This window comes from Aulonocara sp. 'chitande type north' Nkhata Bay, linkage group LG8 (assembly GCF_057382095.1).
Source record: "Aulonocara sp. 'chitande type north' Nkhata Bay isolate Kocher_YH1m ecotype deep benthic linkage group LG8, A_spYH_male_GT1.1, whole genome shotgun sequence".
NCBI lineage: Eukaryota > Metazoa > Chordata > Actinopteri > Cichliformes > Cichlidae > Aulonocara > Aulonocara sp. 'chitande type north' Nkhata Bay.
The window spans coordinates 10,249,344-10,267,854 of record NC_141351.1 but is presented as its reverse complement, the minus strand read 5'-3'; the positions used below and the strand labels follow the sequence as shown (position 1 = coordinate 10,267,854).

At 39.9% G+C, this 18,511-nt stretch overlaps 1 protein-coding gene across 6 annotated transcripts in view; it reads left to right on the top strand.

Annotated features, from left to right (window-relative positions):
• LOC147323197 (voltage-gated potassium channel KCNC1-like) overlaps positions 1-18,511 on the top strand; it is a 56,952-nt gene that overhangs the window by 23,092 nt on the left and 15,349 nt on the right. For 2 of the 6 annotated variants that reach the window (XM_086303426.1, XM_086303427.1), the window contains exons 3-5: positions 6,168-7,149; positions 8,796-8,990; positions 9,958-10,086. In XM_086303426.1, coding sequence (XP_086159552.1) covers positions 6,168-7,149; positions 8,796-8,990; positions 9,958-10,079 — 1,299 coding nt within the window. In that variant the 3' untranslated portion in view covers positions 10,080-10,086. Of the gene's footprint in view, positions 1-6,167; positions 7,150-8,795; positions 8,991-9,957; positions 10,087-10,873; positions 10,895-15,415; positions 15,457-18,511 lie in introns of those variants that run through there. The other 4 variants (XM_086303428.1, XM_086303425.1, XM_086303429.1 and 1 more) reach the window with 4 other exon arrangements.

Below are 18,511 nucleotides of genomic sequence, written 5' to 3'. Positions count from 1 at the left end.
GTGCAATTAACTTAAACAAACTTAAACAATACCTTTTCTCAACTTACTCTGTTTTTTCTGTAAGTCAGCCAATGCCTCTCATTAAGAGCAGTCCGACTATGTGCCAGCTCAGCAGGTGTTAAAGGTTTTGGCACGGTGAATCAAAAATATACAGCGCCTCTGAATTTTATTACATCAAGTATCGTTTTAAAACTGTTCCAGATTAAATTATAACACCCAAAATATCAGTTTAAATTTCCCCTTGTATTAATTTAGTCATTTATAAGTTAAAAATAACAGCTGAAGAGTTGATGTGCCAGCATTACAGGTACAGTTGCAATGGTTTTAGGCAGGTGTGAAAAATGCTGTAAACAAAAGAATGATTTCAGAATTATAAATGATTGTTTATTGGCCCTAAATGTATTCTGCAGCAGGACAATGACCCCAAACACAGAGCGAAAGTCAGTATGAACTATCTTCAGCGTAAAGAAGAACAAGAAGTACTGGAAGTGATGGTAGGGCCCCCACAGAGCCCTGATCTCAATATCATCAAATGTGTCTGGGATTATATGAAGAGACAGAAGGATGTGAGGAAGTCTACATCCAAAGTTTGGAACAACCTACCGGCCGAGTTCCTTCACAAACTGTGTGCAAGTGTAGCTAGAAGAATTGATGCTGTTTTCTGTTTTGAAGGCAAAGGTGGTCACACCAAATATTGATTTGATTTAGATTTCTCTTTTGTTCATTCACTGCATTTTGTTGATTGATGAAAACAGATGATTAACGCTTTCGTTTTCGTTTTGTTTTGTTTTCCCTTTGTGTTGAGTTAACTGGAGGTATTTTGTTTTGTTTTTTTTGGTTAAAAGAAAACGTTATTTAGTGTAAACAGAAGTGATTCTTGCAGCTGGAATCAAATCAGCTTTTAGATGTGTGTGTTTGAATAATCTAAACAGATCTGCTCTGTTTAAGACAAAATTCTGCAACAAATCAAGCTCGTGAACAGTGCGCTCAGCTACATTTGGTTTAGCAGAAATATTATTTTCACTGTATTAAATTCGTGAGCTGAGCTCACTGTCAGATCGGCTCAAACAAAGTTGTTTAACTTTCATATTTTGGTGCTAATATGTGAGTAGATAAAAATTGGCCTTTTTTAAAATGATGTATAAAAGCTTAAGGTGTGTGCATCTACTGTGTCTGAGCCCACATAATTATGTTATATATAGGTATATGAGGTACGTGAATGAGAAAAACAACAACATAAAGACTGAATTCAAAAGTGAAAAGAGATTAAAACACCCACTGGACACTTTATTAGGTACACTTTGCTTCGTATTGGGTTGGACCCTCTTTTTCCTCCATAACTGCCTTAATTCTTCATGGCATAGATTCAACGAGGTGCTGAAAACATTCCTCACAGATTTTGATACGTATTGATACGACACCATCACAAAGTTGCTGCAGTTTTGTTGACTGCATTTCCATAATGAGGATCTAGATGCTCTACTGAGTGAGATCTGGTGACTATCTTGTTCAAGAAACCAGTTTGCATCATGGCACAATTTCTTGCTGGAAGCAGCAATCAGAACATTGTACACTTTTAACCATCTCCATAAAGGTCTGGACATGGGCAGCAACAACACTCACTCAAAGTGTGCTAAGAAAATATCTGCCACAACACCACACCATACTGGCCTGAACTGTTGATACCAGGCAAGATGGATCCAGCTTACACCACATTCTGACTCTACCACGCGAACGATGTCACAGACCTCAAAACCCATCTGACCAGAGGAAATGTTTCTTCTGCTTACCAGTTTTGGTAAGACCCTTCAAATTATATTCAAATTATATTCTCAGTTTCCTGTTCTTAGCTCACAGCTGTAGCCCAGCTGTAATCTTCTGCACACCTTGATTGTAACAAGTGGTTGTTTAAGTTACTGTTGTCTTCCTATCATTCTCCTCTGACCTCTGGCATCAACAAGGCATTTTTGAGAGATGCTGCTCACTGGATGTTTTCTCTTTTTCAGACCATTCTCTTTAAACCCTCGAGATGGTTGTGCAAGTGAATCTCAGTAGATCAACAGTTTCTGAAATGCTCAGACAGCCTCTCTGGCACCAACAACCTTACCATGTTCAAAGTCACTTAAATCTCCTTTCTTTCCCATTCTGATGCTCGATTTGAACTTCAGGAGGTTAAAAAATGCATTGATTTACTGCCATTTGATTGGCTCATTAGATATTTACATTAACAAATAGCTGAACATATGTACCTAATGAAGTGGCTGGTAGTGTAGATTCTACCACTTTTGTGCTAGAACGATTAGATGGACGTATTTGACATTCAGACATTCACCTAATCCAGCTTTGTGTGAGATTCAGTAATATAAACTAGCTTTATGCATAAGTTCTGAGCAGCTTTGAAATCACTTGTACGGAATAACATGTTGGAAAAAGACACAGAGCTCCATCTGTCCCTCCGTTTGACAGAAGTTGCTAAGGCCTGTCATTTATTATTAGCCTTCAGTCTCTTGTTAGGTTTGCTTCTTTTTCTTTGGCTCCTCGCTCTTCCTCTCACCATCATTTCCGTCATACTTTTTGTCCTCTTGCTTGTCATTGCAAAAGTCTTCTTTTCATCACACAGTCACATCACATTAACATCATCAGAACAATGAGCAAATCTTGCCTCGGTCACATCTCTGAGTTTTGTTAACCGTTTTGGCATTCGTCCATCCCTCTCACCTTGCTCGTATTACTCTATGTCCTTGCTTCTGGACTGCTTCAGCTTTTTCCTTTGTGCTTCTCCACGCATGGATCCGCATCGTCTGGTCTCCCTCCCACTTGTCCACCCCCTCCTGTGTCTCCACCTGTGTAACCTACATAAACGATACAGTGTTATTACGGTTTTGCCACAAGTTTCTTTTTGCAGTCTCTTGTGTATGTGTTAGCTCGTACATGCGCAAAGGACAACATGGAAAAGCTCACTTTGAAGACAAGATCTCACACTTTTTTCCCAGTCTCTGCATCCTCATGCTTTCTACAGTTGCCCATGCTTATCATCTACTCAGTTATTAACTATTATTATAATCCTTGCATCAGTAATGTCTGACGTCGTAAAGAATAAAAAGAACAGTAGAAACAAAAACAAACAAAAAATGAGCACAACACTTCAGGGTGAAACTCTCTTCGTTGTTGTGATTTGTACTTGTGAAGGCTTTCTGGTGCTCGGCCAATAAGGGAACATCCTGTGCTGGTCCCACTGGTACTATCCCGCTTCACTGGGACGGGAGGGTGGGGGTTGATACCGGGGGTGGGGGAGTGTAGAGGGTGTTTGAGAACCTCAGTGTGTGTGTATGTGTGTGCTTTCATGATACAGAGGAGGAGAGTACTGCAGCAATCTGAGAAAGTAGGTCAGACACCAACTAGTGAGAAACATAGCAGAGGAAAAAAAGAGGTAGAGAGTAGAGATGGAAAAGAGAGGGGAAAAAAGAAAGAGCATAGATGGTAGAGGAGAAGGAGAGCGGGAGGGAAAACAGACCAGAAAGGACAGCAGATGCTGCAAGAATGACAGACCAAAGCAAAAGAGAAAAACAGGAGCAAATCTAATGATATACATTACCAAAGTATTTGGGCTGCAAAGAGGTAGCCTGTAAAAAAAAAAAAAATGCAATTACACTTTCTTGATTCATTGAGCCAACATTAAACAACATAAAACAACATTACAACCAACGAATGGTTGAAACAATCAAAAAAGAATTACAGGATGGACACCAACTTACTGATTTTCCTGGAAGGTCACGTCTTTGGCTAAATGCTCGTTGGCTAATGTCCTCAATAAATACAACCGCTCACAGTATTAAGCCTTCTGCCCAGTCTGTTTCTGTCATGAAGGCACTTAGAGAAAATATGTGTAGGCTCTCATCCAATTTCCAACCCAAAGAAAAGGGATGGTGGGGGGGAAGGAGACCTTTCAAGAAACATAAGTGGCACTGGTTGCTCTTTTTGCCCAGTTATAAAGCCTCTTCTTATAAACATTTTGCTCTTGATATTACATAAGTGCATAATGCCAAAAATACAGGCTGGCACTCACAATATGCTGAGGGCACTCATGGTTCTTATATATATGGACTCCACTCAAGTATGAATTACCTTTCTCTTTTGCTCCTCGGGCCATGGTTGTGTTTTATTATTTATTTGGTAATGCACAAAGTATACTGCATCTATAAATACACTGCAGGGCTTAGGAATGGACCACAATGGGGAAAGACTGTGCAGCAGCCGCTCGCACACTGGTGTCATCACACTACTGTCATTGATTCGCTGACAACTGAACAAGTTACAGTGAAGGGAAAAGATTGGCTTCATATAGTAAACTGCAGATCACGCAGATGAGCTAGAAACAAACTGGAAAACAGAGATGTCTGAAGCGGGACAGTGTGATGGTTTAAATTGGCTTGTTTTTCTTTCTGTCAAGGAAAGCTGCAGAGATTTCTGAAGTGAACAGGCAAACCCATGGGATGCAAAATATTGTAGTATATAGAAAGGACCCAGGTTGTGGAAAGATAAGCAATACATTTCTCACAAGAGGTTCACAATAACAACATAATAAATCAACAAAAAAGCATGGGAGTTAGTGTGAGTTGTTAGTTTTAATAGGCCAAATGCAACCATAGCATTAAGAATATGAACACCAAGTATTAAGTATTGAAAAGACTCGTCAAAATATCCAATTTAAAGAAACACACACAAGTAGGCCAAATGATATGACTGTGTGAAGGGTAATGTTACCTTAAAGCATCTGCATGATATTTAAATGAGTAGTGAGGTTAATGAAATCTTCATAACAATGGGATTCCAAACAGTACTGTAAAAAACTAACTAAATACACCCAGTGATTGTTTTGGCTAATTTGCAGCGCGACCTTTATCAGGAAAAACTTTAATTAATTAATTGTTTTCTGTGTGTCTCTCACGTCACTGTGAGGAAATTTTGGCCACTCTTCCTTTTATTTTTTTACAGCTCTTTTAAGGTTTCATCACATCATTTCAGTCAGTTTGAGCTCCAGACTTTGGGACGTTGCAACAGATTTGTTGCTGTGTTTGGGGTCACTGTTACATTGTAAAGCCAAGTTTTAGCTGATGGACGAAATGGCCTCGCATTTGACATTTAATAGTTTGGCACATAGATTGGCTCACTGGCTGCAAGCTGCCCAGGTCCCGTGGCTGCAAAACACTTGGCATGAAGTGTTTTTGGTGATGTGTTTGGTTTTCTGCAAATGCGGTGCTGTCTATTTAACCAAACTGTCTTTGGTCTTGTCTGTCTGTAGTTTATTTAGATGCAACTTTGCAAATCTAAATCATGTTGCCAAGTTCTTTTTAGACAGTATTTCTCTTATCAACCCTTTCAAATAAGCCACACCTATTAGTCTTTTTTTCATTGCACCTTCATGAATTTTAAACTTTAACATGCACAGCTGGATTTTGGGGGGGATTTGCTGGGATGTCCACAACTAGGAAGATGGTGACATTGTGTTAACACACACTTGAATGCTCTAGACTGGGAAACTGCCAAAGCCTCTGGTTTTATAGAGGTGCTCACACTTGCTAATGATCAGTTATTTGGGTCAATTGGATTATCAGCACTGGCTGCTAATTACTAAGTAAGGCGTTCTTAGTTTCTTTGCATAGAGCTGAATAAAGTCCTGTGAAAACTTCCTTCTCCACATGAGTGTAATATGGCAGACATATTTTCAGTTATTTATTTTATCCCTTCTGATTATAAGTTCTATTTGTGGACTACATGCTTCTGAAATATTTTTATAGCTTTCTGCACACTTTTTGTTTTCTGGCTAAGATGTGGTAATTAGTTGGAATATGTAGGATACACACTGACATATTAAGACATTTTTAAATATTGAGTTGAGTATTAACTGATAGTATACTATTTAAGGGTATAAGTGTTATACATTCACTGGTTGTTAAATTTAATTTAATGTAATTAAATTGAATGAATAATTAATGCATTTACTTTTGCGGTTGGCTTGAGGTTTTATACTGTTAAAATGCTGACATTTTCTCTGATGTTCTTTGCCTCGCTGGATTTTCATAATTTGACTTTTTTCTTTTGCTCTTTCTCTGATTTCTCTTCCTACATTAACTCTTTTTATTGACCCTTTTCTTCATTCTTTTCAGTATGTGGCTTTTATCTCCCTATTCTTCATCCTCATCTCCATATCCACGTTCTGCATGGAGACGCACGAGGCCTTCAACACCATCCTCAACAAGACAGAGAACGTCACAGTGGGCAACATGACTCGTGAGGAGATCGTTTATGAGGTGGTGACTGACAGCTGGCTGACATATGTGGAAGGTGTGTGTGTCATTTGGTTCACCATTGAGGTCCTGCTTCGAGTCACCTTCTGCCCTGACAAGTTTGAATTCTTCAAAAGCACCCTCAACATCATCGATTTTGTTGCCATCCTGCCCTTCTATCTGGAGGTTGGTCTGAGTGGGCTGTCCTCCAAAGCTGCCAAGGATGTCCTGGGGTTCCTGCGTGTTGTCCGATTTGTTCGTATCCTCCGAATCTTCAAGCTGACTCGCCACTTCGTAGGTCTCCGTGTCCTTGGCCACACCCTGCGTGCCAGTACCAATGAATTCCTCCTGCTCATCATCTTCTTAGCTCTTGGTGTCCTCATCTTTGCCACTATGATCTACTATGCTGAACGAATTGGTGCAGACCCAGATGACCCAACAGCCAGTGCCCATACCAACTTCAAGAACATCCCCATTGGATTTTGGTGGGCGGTTGTGACCATGACCACGCTGGGTTATGGAGATATGTACCCGGAGACATGGTCAGGGATGCTGGTGGGTGCGCTGTGTGCCTTGGCTGGTGTGCTAACCATTGCCATGCCTGTACCTGTCATTGTCAACAACTTCGGCATGTACTACTCTCTGGCTATGGCCAAACAAAAGCTTCCCAAAAAGAAGAACAAACATATCCCCCGAGCGCCACAACCAGGGTCCCCCAACTACTGCAAGCCAGATGCCTTGGCGATGGCTACTGCATCACCACAAAGAATCTTGGGAAATGTCTTAGGAGGAGTGATGGGGTCTGGAGGAATAGGAGGTGACTGTCCTCTTGCCCAAGAAGAAATTATAGAGATCAACAGAGGTGAGTGTTTGTTGTTGTTTTTTAATGCTGCTTATGTTTATCATGAGAACATATGCAATCTGTTTTACTGTTGAAAATATAGAAATGAATAAATTGTGTATGTTCAAGATAAAATTCAAGTTTCACTATGTTGTTTACCACTTTAAGCAATCTAAAACGAACTTGCATGATTGTAATCAATATGACAGTTTGCTCATGGTAGTTTGAAGCGTACAAAAGGATTTTAGACTTTTAACTGAGAATTAACTGAGTACCAAAGTGTCAAGAGAAAGAAGTGGAAGTACGATCAAGAAGAGATGCATAGCTGATTCTTGAGCCACCCTGGAGAAATTGCTGGCCCATCACAACTCATATGTAATTTATGATCAACTGGTAGGTTCACCGTTGCCTTAAGGCCTCCATCTGTCAGGGGGGAAAAAACAAACATTATGGAAGGAAAATGACCTCAATTATCTTTTAAAACAGCTTAATGCATCTCAACTTTGAGCTGACTTCCCGAATTGAGGAAAGTCAGCCCACATATTATCTCTCTGGCATTAACAGTGAAATCAGGAGGCGAAGTAATGTGGCTCTTGGCGCGCTTTTTACATGCTGCAGCATCAGGCGTCAGTCATATGCCACAATAATGCACCTTAAATGCATTACTCCAATGGCCTGATCATTAGTGAGTCAGAAAACATTTCTTCAGTGCTTTTACTACATCTTGTCTGCTTGGCTTTTTTCCAGGTATTTGTGGGCGGTGTCTTTTCTTTCTTCTTTTTTTTCTTTTTTCCTTGTTTTTATTAGCAAGTTGTATCAGTCAAACTTTTGATAGCAGACTCCAGACTCGGAAAGTACAATCAAGTAAAAATTTCATTATATGCAAAGCTTGTCTACTAACATGTCTTTGCATGACTCATAGTTCCATATCATTCATATTAATCTTGGTGAGGCCCTCAGCTCATTCACTGCGTAGAACAAGACATTTTCTTCTGGTTGGCTTCCCCTTACAAACAGAAGGATTGACCAGAACATGCTTTATTTTCCTACATTAGAGTAGGACACATTAATTGAATTTTATTAATGCCAGATATATTGTAACATAAAGACCCTATAATGTTAGAAATGACCCCAACAATCAGATGACCCCTTATGAACAAACACTTGGTGGCAGTGGGAAGGAAAAACCTTTTTTTAACAAGAAGAAACCTCTGGCAGAACCACGTTTAGGGAAGGAAAGCCATCTGCCAACATTAAAGCCTCTCTTTCGATTGGACTCTACTCGGTTTATAGGGTTTTCCATTAGGTAGTATTATCTGGTACCAAGTACTTTGTTAGCCAGGGTTCCAAGCGAGCTTCATCAAGCTTAAAATGTGACGTCGACAGCCTGCGTTCCACTGATTGGCCAGGTAGTGACGGCTCAGGCTGGGTCATGAGAGCGACTCCTTCACAAAAATCAAACAGAGCAAATTTTGAACAAGAGAAATGGTTACAAACAAACCAACACTGGTTTGGTCTTAACCAGAGTCAAGTCGAGTCAAGTACAGCCGAGTAGGCGGAAAAGAGGAATTAGATATGAAATTGTTTTTTGAGTTAAACAAGATGTTTAATTTTGTAGCACAATGATTCTTCTTTGGGTGTTTTTCACTTTCCTTTGCCTCAACTAGATTCTAAGCAGAATGGTGACGCAGCCTCAGCCGCCTTGGCTAATGAGGACTGCCCCACCATCGACCAGGTGCTGAGCCCGGATGAGAGGAGTCCTATTGGGCGAGGCCCCACTCGGGAACGCTACCAGCAGGACAGAGCCTGCTTCCTTCTTAATACCAGGGAATTCCGTGCCACAGATGGGAATGTGCGGAAAGGTATGTTTCACACCAGGAGACGGATATGCAAAACATGCACATCTTATGTAAACAGATCCACACAGCAAGATGTTTGGCACAGTATGATGTAAACATACATTATATATTATATAAGTGCAGAGGCAGCCAATGCAGATAAACTACATATAGGTCATTATACGTTTTGAATGTCACATTCAAACATGCAGGAAAGATGCGCTGGATGGGACAGCACACTATAAACTGAGTTAGGAGACTTCAGTCACAGCTAGCAACAAAACATCCACACATCTACAGTCGTGCATTTACCACACATGCATACACACCAAGTTCTTCTGCTCTGCTCTGTTTGTTTCCATCTCTTCACATTCATGTTGTCTGTGTTTCCATCACCGCTTGGTATCACATTTTATTTCTTCTGTCGGACAAGAATCTCTGTCCCTCTACCTCTCTCCTTTTCCTTTTTCTTCACAATGCCTCAGCCATTCATATCTTCCATCTTTCCACGGTGTCTGTGAACTTTGTTCTGTGTCCCATAATGTCACATTTATTCATGCTCAAAAACGATCTCTTTCTCTGTCTTCTGGACTCAGACAGTTGACCATGCATTAATTTACTTCTCGTCACTTCTGTTTCTCCCTGTCTGTTTCTCTCTTTCTCTCTCTCCTGCCTTGTGTTGTCCTTTTTATTTACTTTTCCCTCAACCCCTTGACCACTTACCCTCCCAAACTTGCCCCACATCTACCCTCCTGTCCCCGCTCTTTCCCTTTTGAAACCCACGCCCTCATTTCACCCCTTCTTTTCCTTTGTGCTCCACCATAACGCCTTCCCTTTTCGTTGCCCCATGTCCATTATCTTCATGCTCATGATAACCCAACACCTCATTTACTACTGCAATCCAACTACCACCACTGCCACCAACCTGCACTGAAACACTCCCCCACACTCCCTCGAAACTTTCGACACCCCCCTGTTGACAACAAACTAGAGGCAGCAGCCCTGGCACCCAGCCCAGACTCCCCTCTGACTGAGGATTGGTATAAGATGGAGGGGTCTCTGTTACAGCAGGACCTCAATGCAAACTCCACATCTTCCTGGATCAAACCATAGACCAGAGGTAACACTAAAAAAAAAAAAAAAAATTTTTTTAATAAAGGAGCTTGTATCCTGGAAACATCCAGAAAGTTTTAATCTGGCTGTCCTAGAGGTAGGATGTTTTTTAATTGCACAAACAGCAGTGTAGTGCCCACTTTAACACAGATGCAGCTGCACATGCTACGCATGACCTCAAAAGATATGCAGATACACCAAATGTTTTCACAGTGTTGTGTCTAAATGTTCAATGGAGTTTGTCCTTTGTGTCACCTGTAAGAAGACTTATCTGTGCCTGAACGCGTGGAATGATGCAAACATTTGAGCTCAGGTTAGGTAGCACTTCAGTGTGAATGTTAAGGTTTGGGTTGCAAAGGGTATTTCGGGGCTCACCTTGTGATTTCAGAGGTATTTCATACAATGAGTCCTAACCTCAGCCCAATGTTGTACTTATTATTATAACTTTGTGAATGACAATCTCAATGAACACTGTACAAGATGTAATAAAAAAGAAAAGAAAAGAAAAAATCTGGAGAGAAAATGTGAAAATTTCGCTGTGATATACACTCAGTAATTACTTGTTTGTCTGTGTGAGAGCTTAAAACCTGCATACAGTCATGAGAGTGCAAGAGCGCATCCATGCGGGTATGCACATGTGCAAATAACACCCAGAAGCTCAAATGAAAAATAACCCCGTTGTTGTGTCCTGTGTCAATAACTAATAAAGCAAGACACTGAAGAAGAACCAATGGGAACAGCGGGTCATGTTGTTGTCTGATGTGCCTCTGTGTTGTTGTTGTCTCTCTCTTCAGGTTGTGTCATATCACGCGTGTGTATGTGCGCTTTTTTCATTCTTACATGTTATACACTGTGTCTCTGTCCTCTCAATGCCGTCTGAGTGTTGTGTTTGTGTTTGTCGTGTGTGGCTTAATTTAGTTTTTTCCCTTCCTATTGTGTTTTACTCCCTACCCCACGGACCTCCACCTTGGCAAACAGAAGTGCACACTGCAATTTTAAAAAAACAATGTTTGACTATAAACAACACCTTTCTATTTACACCTGTATATATAATATGTACATGTACTCGTGCACTGGTTGTATGCACTAACAGTGGCATTTGTCCCTGCTACGCCGTGATGTGGCCACAAGGATTTGCAAAATTACATGTACATATGCACCATTTCTAATCAGCTGGTCTGCACTGATACTTTAACACATTGTGATTGCAGTGCTGGATATCACCTTTCCAAGGCCCAAGGTAACTGGGGTCACTGGAGCCATCTGTGTCAGGGGATATCACTTCGTGAAACATGGCATGCTTAACACTAGCAAACATTTTAAAGAATGCATTAATCAAAAAACAAACAAACAAAAAAATTGACCTACAAATCAGTTATAATACCAGAGTGCTAATTTACAAAATAAGCGTGTAATGGATCTGAAATACTATCCCCTGACCGTATAACTGTGCTTTCAGTGCCTAGTGTAGTCCAAAGATTAGGACCTTTTGTATGAGTACTGTGGAAAAATCAGAAGGAACATAAGCTGCACTTGGTGACTGAAACACTTACCGGCCAGACAGAAAGACAAATGCTATGACAGAGTTGACCGAAAAAGCGGCTTCATGCTGTTTAAGGTAAGCGAGCCTCGAGCTGTCCGAGCCTTTCAGTTAGAGGTTGCTGACATCGCTGCAGTTTTTAATGGTTTTCTATATGTAATATAAAATCTAGGTGCTACAAAGATCCCTCTTTAAAACAAATCAGGAGTCCATTGAGCAAAACAAGTGCTTGGGTTATTAGGATGCTGTGTAGAGCTTGTAATTTGTAGGTAAGCGATGTATAAAAGTCTTTATTGTTTTAGTGTGTATTTTAATGTTGAGCCTTGTGCACTGGGGGAAGAGACTGTACTAAGTGCTTACAGTAAATACCAAATCAATTTGATCTGTTTCTTACTTTCTCTGACACTTGAGTCTCTAGTATCTGATAACAAGATTCCATGTCTATAAGCCCCGTGTTAGACAAATGACCTGGCCAAGGTGATGCCTACCTCTTTCCTATTGGGGGGAAAAAGATAGTTATATAGGAGCATTCAAACTTATCTGACTAATCTGTTAAATTTGTGAATCAGAAGTTTTGAATATCAATTAAATGAACAAAAAGCACTGGGTTTATAACAGTTATGATAGTCCCTGCTCTCCACTTGTTTTTAAAGAGGGATTTCCTCCATGCTGACTAAAAATCATTCTTGTGTGCTTTATTTGTGATTTATTTTGTAGATATATGCATAAGGTGTTTTTGCCAACTTATTTTCTTAGCTTCTCAGATTCTTTTGTTGGATTGTTGGCCATTTGACTTCCTACGCACCCAGTGCCGTATGCATGGCTCACTAAGGTCAAACGGTCAATCACCCCCCTCTGATTGCTCACTCCAAATCACTCCTCCAGACCTTCTTCAAGGAGTTTATATTGGCTTCTGTCTCTCTGTTCCTCTGTCTGTCTTCTTCTCCACACTCTTTTCCTCTATATATGTATATGAGGTGTTTTTTTGTTCTGTTCTGTGTTTCTAACATGCTCTGTGCATCTGTATTACTGTGATGTGTTATCCAGCAGTTTGGTAAAAAAAAAAAAGAAGTATTTATTTGAATGCTATATTGTTTCGAGGTGTATGTGTGTGGATTGAGTTGATTTATGTTAATTTTAATTATATTTTGCTGTATTCTGTATTTTGTTTTGTTTTTCTCTTGATATTGTGTTTTGTACAAGTTCTTTTTGTTGTTTTGTGTTTTGTGACTTCCCTCGTGTTCTTCCTGTGATCCCCTTTGAGTTTCACCATCACCTGCGATCTGTCTTTTCTGAATCGGAGTGACAAACAAAACTGCCAACAAAACAGCGGAACAAATTAACAGAAAAGTGGTGCAAATCTCGCTGGTTAAAGGCATTCTCAAGAGCATATTTGGCCAAAACGTTCACTACTTATTAGCAAATCCGTACTTATCTGTGCTTTTTATGCATTCATGTTATTACGCTAATTATCATTAGTTTACTTATACATATATATATATATGTATATATATATATATATATATATATATATATATAAGAATGAGTCCAGTGTGCTCATTCTTAGATGAATTGGTTATTTGTTAAGCTAAATGCAATGTGTCACGCATTATAATTTAAAGGTCCTTTTGTAGCTGGAAAGAGTTTCAAAACGAACTTCTTTGTTATGTGACATTTCCCACTGTGATCAAAATAGAAAGTGACTCAATAGTCACTCACAACAAGATTTGATTACCGAGGGTACAAAGTGATTTAATTGTGGCTGAGAGGACATTTTTGTTTTGGCCATTTGAAGTTCATACCAAGTAAATACAAAATGGGCTGCTGACAAAGCATAATGCAAGGCAATTAATGATTCCACATAAATTCACTAGTGGTATAAGATTTCTTAAACTTCATGTAATCAACTACAATGTATCAGTGATATCAGAGTATTTGCTGTTGTGTAAACTGTGCGGTTTTGGCCAAATAGTTGTCCAAATTACCTGAACATCGGACGTTACCGTGCACAAGGTGTTGGGTAATTGGTGTTAGATTTTTTTAATACTTATTAGCAAATCCGCAGTAAATCTGCAGCATTTTCATGGAAGGATAATATAATTTATCTAGACTTTAAACAGATACGATGCTGAGGTTTACAGGGAAAAAAATGCTCTTCATTGACATTTCATCTGCTCCTTTTTTACCCCATTGTTTTATATTGTTAATTTTGACACAGATTAAAGTTAACTGTTGGCAGAAATATTTTTCCAGCCACCACAGACCTGTCTGTTGTTTCTGTCTGTGCTCGAGGTCATTACCAGAGCGACACGCTAACTCTAAAAGTAACTCCTAAAAGCCTTTTCCTATAACCCGTGTGAAAGTTTTTTATGTGGTAACACTTGTCAGTCCTCTCATGTGTTCTCTTTACGGTTGACACAGTATGTAAAACTCGCTCTACATTGCCATGCATGATCTGATATTTGTAACAGTACCACTGTGTGTGTCTTACTGTGTTCCCCCCATCACACTCTGCAAATATTCTCTCTGAGCCAGATTTTTACCGATACACATGTATGCACAGCGTATATTCACATATATGTACAAGAAGCAGGGACATAAAATATTAATTGGGTTCGACATGAACTGCATACGTCTGACCTACATACTACAAACTAAAGGATGTAGGATGCAGCTGGATGTTATATCTTCTCTAGAAGATATAGTAGGAGCTGTATGTAGTGTATGCACATATTGTGGCTTCAGTAATGGTCATGACCAAATCAGTACATTTCATTATTGGTAACAGGAGATCATACGATCTTTAAACCATGTAAGAATGAACCAGTGTGTATGTGGCCATTCTTAGAAAAGAATCAAACAGTCAATGACGCTATAAACAGTGATTGAAAACAGGTTATTGCCTTCACACATGCATACAGTGTCATGGTTTGCTGTGTGGCAGGCAGGAGAAGGACCCAAGATGCAGACTCACAGACACGGGGATAAACTCAAAAAACACAGCTTTATTGCTGGCCACGAGAAGTAATACAAAATAACCTAAAACTGGGAAAACTAAAGCATGAGCTGTACAAGGAACCGAACCACGGGGAGAATTACACACAACATGAGGGAGAACGCGACGCCGAACAGAGGGAGACTCAGACAGAAATACACAGAGGGTAAACGAGGAAAGTGGGCACACACGGGGAACACAGGTGACACTGATAATCATAACGAGACAGGGCGGGGTGAACTGAACATGACATGTACAGGCACAGAGGTTCAGACAGGAGGAGAGAGAGCACGGGGAAAACACAGACATAACGGGCTGGGGAAACATGAAACAACCACAAAGGGAGACGAGGGCTCATAAATACATAGAGGGCACACAGGGGGGAGAGAGAGCACGGGGAGAACTTAGACATAATGGGCAGGGGAAACATGGAATAAAACATAAGGAGAGACGAGGGCTCACAGATACACAGAGGGGCACACAGGGGGTAAAAGCCATGAAGGGAAAACACTTAGGGAACAACACAACAGGGCAACTCAGAAAACGGCCTAAATAAGGAACGAAATACAAAAATACAAGGAACTAAGAATACTGGGCCCACATGGCCCAGGACCATGACATACAGTACTGTACAGTGTGTTTTTAAGGCTATTTTTTGAGTCAGTCTTAATTTCACATGATTATGTGCTTGGTAAACAGTCTGGCAACAATATTTGCAGTGCTGTCTCTGTTCCTCTGTGTCTTCCCTCAACATAGCCTTCTCCTTGTGTGATTAACACTCATTCTCCATCCCATCCCCAGGCCGCCACTGCAGTGCAAGTGTAACTAAAGTCTGACTCTAGGTAGGTACATACTCCCTCTATAGTGTAAATTAAGTGTGACTTTGGGCAGGAATTATGTCATCACTGAATACAGTGACAGCCAGACTCACCGTTTCCCTTGATAGAGAATCCCAGAGCACAAAACCACAGATGATTGCTGTTGTAAATGCAGCAGATAGCCCAGAGAGGAGGAGAGCAGACTGTGAGAGACTGCAGTGGCCGAGACATGATTAACTTATTTTATTTTCATTTCACAATATTTCTTCTTCTTGGATTTTTTTAAAACAAAGTCTGTGTGTGACAAAAGCAAACTATTGTCAGCTGAACAACCATCACAACCATGTTACCACCTGATCTCATTGCTCTCTATCACTTTCACCTTTCATATAATCAACAAATGGGAACTGCTTTTCTGTGTCTCAATTTCCATTTTTACCGATATGCCATTCGGCAAGTGTTACGAATCACATTAAAAAGCTTGATTGAAGAAATCAGTTTATTAAATGTCAGTGAGATCATATTAAAGCCAGAAATTAAGAAGACCACCATTACCAACTTTATTTGAATATACACTCACGGGCCACTTTATTAGGTACATCTTGCTAATACCGGGTGTGACCCCTTGCTGGTCGATTTTGATGATGACGATGATGATTTTATGATAGGATAACACAGTTGCTGGATATTTCTCTTGCACATCCATGGTGAAAATCTCCTTTTCTACAAAATCCCGAAGGTGCTCATTGTGATGCTGAAGAAACCACTTTGAGATTATTTGAGATTTGTGACATCCTGCTGGAAGCAGCCATCAGAATATTGGTACACTTCTGACCATGTTCATAAAGGGATGGACAACTAAATATCCCCAGCACCATTACACAACCAGCAGCTTGAACCATTCATGGGTTCATGCTGTTTACATCAAATTGTGACCCCATCATCCGAATCGAATCGAGACTCAGGTCAGACAATGTTTTTCCAGTACCCTGTTGTCCAGTTTTAGTGAGCCTGTGGCAATCATATCCTCAGTTTCCGGTTCTTAGCTGACAGGAATGGCACCCGTTTTATTCTTCTGCCACTGTAGTACATCAGCTTTCAGAGATGCTCTTCTGCATACCTCAGTTGTAGCAAGTGTTTATTGTCATCTTGAAGCAGTCTGATCATTGTCCTCTGGCATCAACGAGGCATTTTCACCCAGAGACATGCAGCTCAATAGATATTTTTGCAGTTTTGGACTGTTCTCCATAAACTCTAGAGGTGTTTGTGTGGGAAAATCCCAGTATAGCACCTTCTGAAATCAGACCAGCTTGGTGCTAAGTCACTGGCACCAACAACCATATCCTAAAAGCCTAAATAAACTGATTTGCTGACATGTGGTTGGCTAGTTAGATGCTTGCCATATTTAACAGTTGAAAAGGTGTACTTAATAAAGTGAGTGAGTGTATATAAAACATAGCTATTACGCGAGCACAGTGGAACACTTAGCATGCTGCATGGTGATCTTTAACAATATATAGAAAATACTGGAAGGAATTTGTGACTAAAATCAAAGAATCGACTTTTGTTAAAAGTTCTTATAAAGGATTATTTTTTGTGAACCCCCATAAATCATACGTCATATCTTCAGATATGCAGAGCATTAATCCAAATTAGAAGTTGTCTAATATTCAGCCTTTACTGTTTTTGTAAACCTTCACGATTATGACTATTCTGTTTCCCTTTTTAAAGAAAAGAAAACATCTTTTCTTACATGTGAATCTGAACAGTAAACTTAAAATCATGTTGGATTTCAAGCATACATTGTGCCATAAAAAGATCTTTGCTTGTTAGCTGTAGGAAAGGCACCTTCAGATTATTTCAATTTGACTATTTTAACTGTTAAACAATATTAAGAATAAATAAGCAGAGATGTTTGAGTTTTGATCTTCAACTCTCACTCTGAAAGCACACTATCAAGCGTTGTTCAGTTCCAACAACATACCAGGTTTGTTTATTTTTTCTCCTCCCGTCTTGTACTCAGTCAGCAGTCTTTCTATACATGGCTGCCACTTGATGTAAACTGACAGTTTGTCTTGATGCATTTGCGTGGTATGAGAAAAACGTTCCTCTAACTTAACTTGAGAATGAAGCAGCACCAGATTTGCCAGGCAGCTTTTCAAAAGTGTTTGTGGTATGTTACTCCAAAGATGACCAGTACAGTGACATATTAATGATGCAAATATGCATCATTAATATGTCACTGAGGTACCATCTGACGAAAGTGTTTGAGTAAAAAAAAAGAAATACTTTGATTTAAGGTTGGTTATCTAGAGTGGTAGAATCGGCCACTTTGACCCTGAATGTTGTCATATTTTTCCATTGCAACAGGAAGACACAAAGGGTGTCACACTGGATCAGTGGCTGTTCTTTGTTGTCTGACGCAGCCTTATGGTGGATGGAGTTTGACAAAAATTTACATCCATAACTTAAGTGTACAGAAACCACAAACTCTGCTCCAGCATCACAGTGTTAGAGCATTACATTCATTTCAGCTAACATGAGCATATTGCTAGTAAATGTATAAAACTCCACTCACTATAAGTCAGTCAGTCATTGTTAGAGCAGATAGCTGCTATCTAACAATGGGGCCTTTCACTACAGCTGATGCAACAACACTGTGATCACAACACAACCTTGTTTGTGGCTGCTTCCTACAAGAAGGGCTCAGTGTATGCATGAAGTGTTTTGGACCAAAAATACAGTGGGAAAGGAAACGTAGTCTTAGATGAATTGGTTATTTGTTAAGCTAAATGCAAAGTGTCACGCATTATAATTTAAAGGTCCTTTTGTAGCTGGAAAGCGTTTTAAATGAACTTCTTTGTTTCCCACTGTAATCAAAATAGAAAGTGACTCAGTAGTCACTCACAACAGGATGTGATTACCGAGGGTACAAAGTGATTTAAATGTGGCTGAGAGGACATTTTTGTTTTGGCCATTTGAAGTTTATACCAAGTTCATACCAAGTAAATACAAAATGGGCTGCTGACAAAGCATGATATGATTCCACATAAACTTCATGTGATCAACTACAATGTAT